This window comes from Oratosquilla oratoria, chromosome 7 (genome assembly GCF_046742065.1).
Source record: "Oratosquilla oratoria isolate Oo_2021 chromosome 7, ASM4674206v1, whole genome shotgun sequence".
In the NCBI taxonomy this organism is placed as follows: Eukaryota; Metazoa; Arthropoda; class Malacostraca; order Stomatopoda; family Squillidae; genus Oratosquilla; species Oratosquilla oratoria.
In genome coordinates this window covers 67,763,854-67,771,802 of record NC_134783.1, presented here as the reverse complement: position 1 = coordinate 67,771,802, position 7,949 = coordinate 67,763,854, and the positions used below count along the sequence as shown (strand labels likewise).

Below are 7,949 nucleotides of genomic sequence, written 5' to 3'. Positions count from 1 at the left end.
TTGTGAAAAAGTTATCAATAATGAATAAATAAAACCCGAGACAATTTGGATTCAGACAGGGAAGATCATGTGCCACAAACTTAATCTGTTTCTACTCAAGACTAATAGATATAATACAAAAAAGGGATGGATGGGCTGATTGTGCTTTCCTAGACTTACAAAAAGCCTTCGACAAAGTACCACACAAAAATTATCTAAAAAACTGGAAAACATAGGAGGGATACAAGGTAAATTACTAAACTGGATGGAGGATTTCTTGCATGACAGAAAAATGAGATTAGTGCTCAGAGAAAAGAATTCAGCTTGGGATGAGGTGATTAGAGGAGTTACACAGGGATCGGTATCGGCCCCAATAATGCTCGATATATATGTGAATGGCATGGATGAAGATGTGTATTGTTACATCACCTTCTTTGCAGATGATGCTAAATTGCTTAGGAAAGTGAATACAGAAACGGATTGTGAATCAAAACAGAGGGACCTAAACAAGGTTTGGAAGTGAACCCAAGAGTGGAAGGTAGACTTTAACATAAAGAAATATAGTATAATAGAGTTGGGAAAAAGTAAAAATAGAATGTCAGGACAATATAAAAATGGAACAAAGGAAATAATGAAAGTGGGTTCCGAAAAGACCTGGGAGTAATGATCTCAAATGACATGTCTCCTGATAAACAGATAAACAAATTTGTCTGAGAATCTTACAACTTGCTAAGATCAATAAATGTGTTTTTACCTACTTAGACAAAACAATGGTTAAAAAAATATTAGTCACGCTCATAAGGCCTAGACACTATGTTCACCCAGTACCAAAAAGAATATAAAGAAAATCAAATAAATCCAGAGAACAGCCACGAAAATAGCCCCAACACTTTCAAACCTGCCATATTAGGAGAGACTTGCTAAATTGAAATTACCGACTTTGGAATAAAGACGAGAAAGAGGCGACCTGCTGACCATTTGCAGAATCATGAGAGGCACAGAAGTCCTTGATAGAGAGGATTTACTAAATTAGGATAAGAGAAATACATGAGGACATGATAAGAAACTTAAAAGGGATAGTTATGGAAGAGGCCTAAAAAAGAAAGAAAAAAATCCACACAGAGTGATGGATATCAAGAACAAAGTAAATAAATCAGTAGTGTGTGCAAAAGCTATACACGAATTTAATAGCAAATTCGACGCCGAGATACAAAGATGGGACACCACGAGCATAGATTCCCTTCCCGTAAGATACAACTAGGTATATGCAAAGTAGACCACTTGGAAAAAGAAACTAACGAAGCGCTTTCGTACAGTACATCTTCAGTGCACTTTTTGCACTGAAGATGTAATATACAAAAGCACTCTGCTTCGTTAGTTTATTTTTCCAAGTGGTCTATTTTGCATAAAGTGAACACACGTACCCGTGTTCGTATTAGCAACTAGGTATATATACACGAACACACACACACACACACACACACACACACACACACACACACACACACACACACACACACACACACACACACACACACACACACACACACACACACACACACACACACACACACACACACACACACACACACACACACACACACACAGTGCCAACCCCGTTCCCCGTCGACCTTGAAGACGTGTCAGCACCAACCTCAACGAAGAAATCATTAGCCGTGGGAATGGGACCGCGAGGCACTGTACGAAGCACTTTGGAGCACCAGGAACCCGCGTGGCATTAACGATGTCACGCTGGCACTTTTGAGGGGTCGTTAACAGCCCGATCTCGTCTGACCCCGCGCGCCGCTAACAAGCACTTACCCCGCCTTCTCGCTGTAAAGCCTTCACGAACCCTCAAAGCACGGGGAGTGGGGTTGGGGCATCAAAGTTAACCATTTGGAATACATTTGAAAAACCTATTCCAACGCCACATGATTTTATTCACGGAACGTTGATCGTTGTTCTAATGAGCCCCAGGTGATTTTCTACACCAAAGGGAAGGGGAGGTGAGGAGTCAAGCCACAGTTGATAGAATATTTTAAGCGACCAAGATCACCTCAGTGTCTCCAATTTCGTCAGATATTGATTAAAATTACCTGGCTTCAGCTTGAAAAAAGAGTAAAAAGGTATATGAGCAAATGAATAAAAACAGATAAACAAATAGATAAATAAATAAGTAAAAAATAAACACATGAATATATAAGCAATTTAAGCAGATAAATAAATAAACAAGTTAATTAATGAATGCCTAAACAATTAGATACATAGATGCATAATAAAGTAGATGAATAAATAAATGAATAGATAAATGAACAAATAAGAAATAGAAAGGTAAAGAAATAAATCAATAGATAAATAAATAAATATATTAATAAATGAATAAACAAATCAGTCATTCAATCAATGACTAAGTAGATAAAAAGATAAATGAATAAGTAAATCAATACAAATATATATATATATATATATATATATACTGTATATATATATATATATACATAAATATATATATGTATATATATATGTATATATATATATATATATATAAATATATGTATATACATATATATATATATATATATATATATATATATGTGTGTATGTGTGTATAACCACACACACACACACACACACACACACACACACACGCACACACACACACGCACACACACACACACACACACACACACACACACACACACACGCACACACACACACACACACACACACACACAAATATATATATATATATATATATATATATATATATATATATACATATATAGATATATAGATAGATATATTTATGTATATATATATGTATATGTATATACATATATATGAATATATATACATGTATACACACAAACACACATACACACACACACACAGACACCTCATCTCAAACACATTCAAACTCCTTCTCTCTTCCTCTCTTATGTTCCATGTTTCTGAACCGTACAATGCTGTTGGCACAATCACTCCTTCATACAGTCTCCTCTTAGCATCCATTCCCAAATTTCTATTCCTCATTACACTCTTCAATCCACCAAGGCATTTACTCGCTTCTCTCAATCTACATTCTACCTCCACCTTCACTCCACTTTTTCCTGCCACATTGGCACCCAAGTATCTAAAGCTATCCACTTCCTCCAGTCCCTCTCCCTTAATACTCACTTCTGACTCAGTGCCATCCTCTCCCCTGTACATCTCATCACCTAACTTTTACCCACATTTATTTTTACCTTTCTTCTATCACATACTGTCCCAAACTCTGTCACCAACTTCCTGAGTCCCTCCTCCGATCCTGCTACAAGCGCAGTGTCGTCAGCAAACAACAGCTGGCTCACCTCCCACTTTCCTCCATTTTCTTTAACCATCTCCAATCGCTGACCCACTACCCTTGCCTTTACCTCTCGCACTACCCCATCCATGTATAAGTTGAACAGCAGGGTAACATAACGCATCCTTGACGAAGTCCCACCTTTACCTCGAACCACTCACTCTCTCCATTTCTAATCCTGACACAAGCTCTACTACTCTCATAAAAACTCTTGACAGCTCCTAGAAGCTCTCCTCCTGTACCATATATCTTCATAACCTCCCACAGTGCCTTTCTGTCTACCCTATCGCAAGCCTTTTCCAGATCCATAAATGCCCCAAAAAACATCCTTCCTCTTTCCTATAGCTTTCTCACATATTTGTCTTACCACACCCCTCTGATCTACACAACCTCTACCCGTCCTAAATCCACACTGTTCCTCACCAATTACTCCCTCTGTTCCTCTCCTAATCCTCTCAATCAAGATCCTTCCATAAGCCTTTCCAACTACACTCTACAAGCTAATCCCTCTGAAACTACTACATTCACACTTGTCCCCTTTTCCCTTGTAAAGTAGAACTATACAGGCACTCCTCCAGTCCTCCGGCACTCAACCCTCTCTCCATCAAACATTAAGTAACCTCACCAGGCAGTCCACCACCACTGTACCTCCATTTTTAGACATTCTGCATGGCATCCATTCAGACCAGGTGCCTTACCTGCTCTCATCATCTTAACACCTGCCTTCACTTCATCCTTCGTTATTTCTCGTCCATTTTCCTCAATCATCACTCTAATTCTCTTAGCATTTCCCACTGCAACTATGTATATATATGTATATATATATATATATATATATATATATATATATATATATATATATATATATATATATATATATATATATATATATATGACCGTCGCGCAGAGGATTCGAACCACCGCCTATAGACCCAAATAGTTACGATGGCGAAGCGTGAGGGGGATTCGATCTAGTCCTTACCATTCCCACTGGTGCGATTAGGTGTACTGTAAAAAAATGGGGGTTATATGGGTGGCAGTTAGCAACCTCCCCAATCTCGGTAATCAGTTAGATTACGAGTTAGTACACTTTTAGATCGTCTGTGGTCGAGTGGTTAAAGGCGGGTTCTGTGGACTCTCTTGGGTCTATAGGCGGTGGTTCGAATCCTCTGCGCGACGGTCATGGATTGTGTGATTGATGTCGCTGTCCACTAGCGAATTATTCAAATAGTTACGATGGCGAAGCGTGAGGGGGATTCGATCTAGTCCTTACCATTCCCACTGGTGCGATTAGGTGTACTGTAAAAAATGGGGGTTATATGGGTGGCAGTTAGCAACCTCCCCAATCTCGGTAATCAGTTAGATTACGAGTTAGTACACTTTTAGATCGTCTGTGGTCGAGTGGTTAAAGGCGGGTTCTGTGGACTCTCTTGGGTCTATAGGCGGTGGTTCGAATCCTCTGCGCGACGGTCATGGATTGTGTGATTGATGTCGCTGTCCACTAGCGAATTATTCAAATATATATATATATATACATACATACATATACCAAGGCTTTTTCCCCCTTCCAAGGGGTTAAAAAAACCAGCGACTTTTGTATTTATGATCTTCTTGTTGATACTCTCTATTTTGTGAAAAGCAGATATATGCGTAGAGTGGAGCACAGAAATACTAATGCCAAAAGCCATAGTAAAACACAATGGAGTGTTCTTAATATATTCACGACGCTTCGTACACTGTACATTTTCAAGTGATATTGATTACAATAATAAGACATTTTTTATATATTGGAAAAAAATATAGATTTCATGGTGCGGGGTGAGGTCACGTAAAAAGGATCAAGCGGGAGGAATGGTGGTGGAACTACGTGGGATGGTGGAACTCCGTGGGATGGTAGAACTCCGTGGGGAGGTGGGATTCCGTACAGTGGTGGATTTCATGGACGGAATTATGGCAAGATATCTTGATTGTAGATTTAATTTTGGAGACTTCTCTTTAATAAGAAGGGCCTCGAGAATTTGCAGGCGCTTGGTGTCCTGTTCTTGTCCAATAATTAAGTTGAACGAGTTACTTACACAATTTGTTCCTTCTAAGTGTAGCTTGTCGTCAGCCGCTGACTTTTTAGACCTGCTCAGTAACTCCGATACCAATGGTGTTATTGCTTCGTTAGACGCCGAAAGTTTATTTTCCCATGTTCCAATTTTGCGTACTATTAACTACATCCTGGAAGAGGTCTATCCCGAGAATAGTGTTCCTAAACTCGATTTACCAAAAGCGGCCCTCAAAGCTCTGTTAGAAATATGTACAATGGAGGTCCCGTTTGTCTGTCCTCGTGGTAATATGTATAGACAGATTGATGGTTTAGCTATGGGATCCCCACTTGGTGTTCTCTTTGCAAATATTTTCATGGGGATGGTTGAAAAAGAGACATTTAATTGTTTTAAAAAGCCGTCAATTTATGCGAGATACATTGACAATATCTTTGTTAAAGTAGACTGCAAATCTGAACTTCCCCTCTTAAAAGATATACTGCAGGAGATTTCTGGACTTAATTTTACTATAGAATTTAGTCAAGTATAAAGATCTGTATATATTGATCACTAACTGTGATCCTCTTCAGCAGATCTTTCACATCTTCTGAAGAGGATCACAGTTAGTGATCGAAATATACAGATCTTTATACTTTCGCTTATTTTTTCCGAAAGTGGGTCATCAGTATTATATATACGAGTGAAAAATGTAGTAAGACATTTGTAATTCACAACTAACACCACAGGCGGACGAAAGAAAGAGTTGCCTATGCGAAACTATATATTTCGATTGCTATCTGCAATCCTCTTCAGTAGTACAAAATGGAAGGAGGATGCTATCTTAAATAGCAACCTCTTGCAAAAGAAAAGCTGTGGGTTTAGAAGGAAAATGATAGAATCCACATTAATTGAATATCTGCCCACAATGAATATTTCCAAGGGTCAATGGACCCCAGACATTATATCAGGACTATTCATCACCAAACATATTGTCAACAAGCTTCCTCCCCCTTCCCTGACCGGACCTCATGTCATCCTCAGGTCACTTAGGGTTAGGGTGGTGACGTTTGTCATTTTCAATGTTCCCTTTCTTTTGTAAGAGGTTGCTATTTAAGATAGCATCCTCCTTCCAATTTGTAGAACTGAAGATTTTTGCAGTTAGCAATCAAAATATATAGTTTCGCTTACGCAACTCTTTCTTTCGTCCGACTGTGGTGTTAGTTGGGACATATATGTGTGTATATATGTATATATATATATATATATATATATATATACATATATATATATATACATATACATATACATACATATATATATATATGTATATGTATATATACAGTATATGTATTAATAGAGAAATGAACACGTAAAATAAGAAGAGGAAAATAAATAAGCAAGTAAATATATAAGTAAAATAGTAAATGAATAAAAAGATTAGTAAAATTTTAAATAAGTAAATAAATAAATAAACAAATGAATAAATTAATATATAAATAATTGAATAAATAAATAGAAAAAATATATATATAAAATAAATAAATAAATGTAAATATAATAAATCAATTGATGAATAAATTGACAAGTTAAAAAATAAGTTAATAAAATTGTAGGTAAATATCGAAATAAAATAAATAATAAATAGATAATAAATAAGTACATAAATAAATGAAAAAATACATATTGATAAAAATGAATAATTAAAAACTATTAAAAAATAGATAAATTGATTAATTAAAAAGCGAATAAATACATGAATGAAAAAATAGATAAATAGATAGATAAGTGACTAAGTAATTAAATAAATAAGTATTGAGTCATTCAATTAATTAATCAGTCAATTAATCAATCAATCAATAATCAATCAATCAATAATCAATCAATCAATCAATCAATCAATCAATCAATCAATCAATCAATCAATCAATCAATCAATCAATCGATCGATCAATCAATCAATCAATCAATCAATCAATCAATCAATCAATCAATCAATCAATCAATCAATCAATCAATCAATCAATCAATCAACCAATCTATTAATGAATGAATGAATGAATGAATGAATGAATCAATCAATCAATCAATCAATCAATCAATCAATCAATCAATCAATCAATCAATCAATCAATCAATCAATCAATCAATCAATCAATCAATCAATCAATCAATCAATCAACCTATAAATTAATCAATCAATCAATCAACCTATAAATTAATCCATCAATCTGTCAATCAATCAATCAATCAATCAATCAATCAATCAATCAATCAATCAATCAATCAATCAATCAATCAATCAATCAATCAATCAATCAATCAATCAATCAATCAACTAATCGATCAATCAAGCAATCAATCAAGCAATCAATTATTCAATCTATCTATCAATCATGTAGTTAATTAATCAATGAATTAATATGTATATAAAAATAAGTTTAAAATCAGTAAACAATGAAGAATATATATACAAATAAAAGTCATCGTATACAAGATGTTAACCTACTGTGAATACGATGATTCAAGCATATGATATTTTGTTACATAACACTTCGAAGATGTTGGATATTTTCCTTGGTTGATTGAAACCAATGTAT

At 35.5% G+C, this 7,949-nt stretch overlaps 1 protein-coding gene across 1 annotated transcript; it reads left to right on the top strand.

Annotated features, from left to right (window-relative positions):
• Nucleotides 1-379: 379 nt before the first annotated feature.
• On the top strand, nucleotides 380-5,902 carry LOC143026840 (uncharacterized). Its single transcript, XM_076187620.1, has 2 exons — nucleotides 380-490; nucleotides 5,417-5,902. The coding sequence occupies exons 1-2, from the start codon at nucleotides 380-382 to the stop codon at nucleotides 5,900-5,902; spliced, it is 597 nt and encodes a 198-aa protein (XP_076043735.1).
• Nucleotides 5,903-7,949: the final 2,047 nt, after the last annotated feature.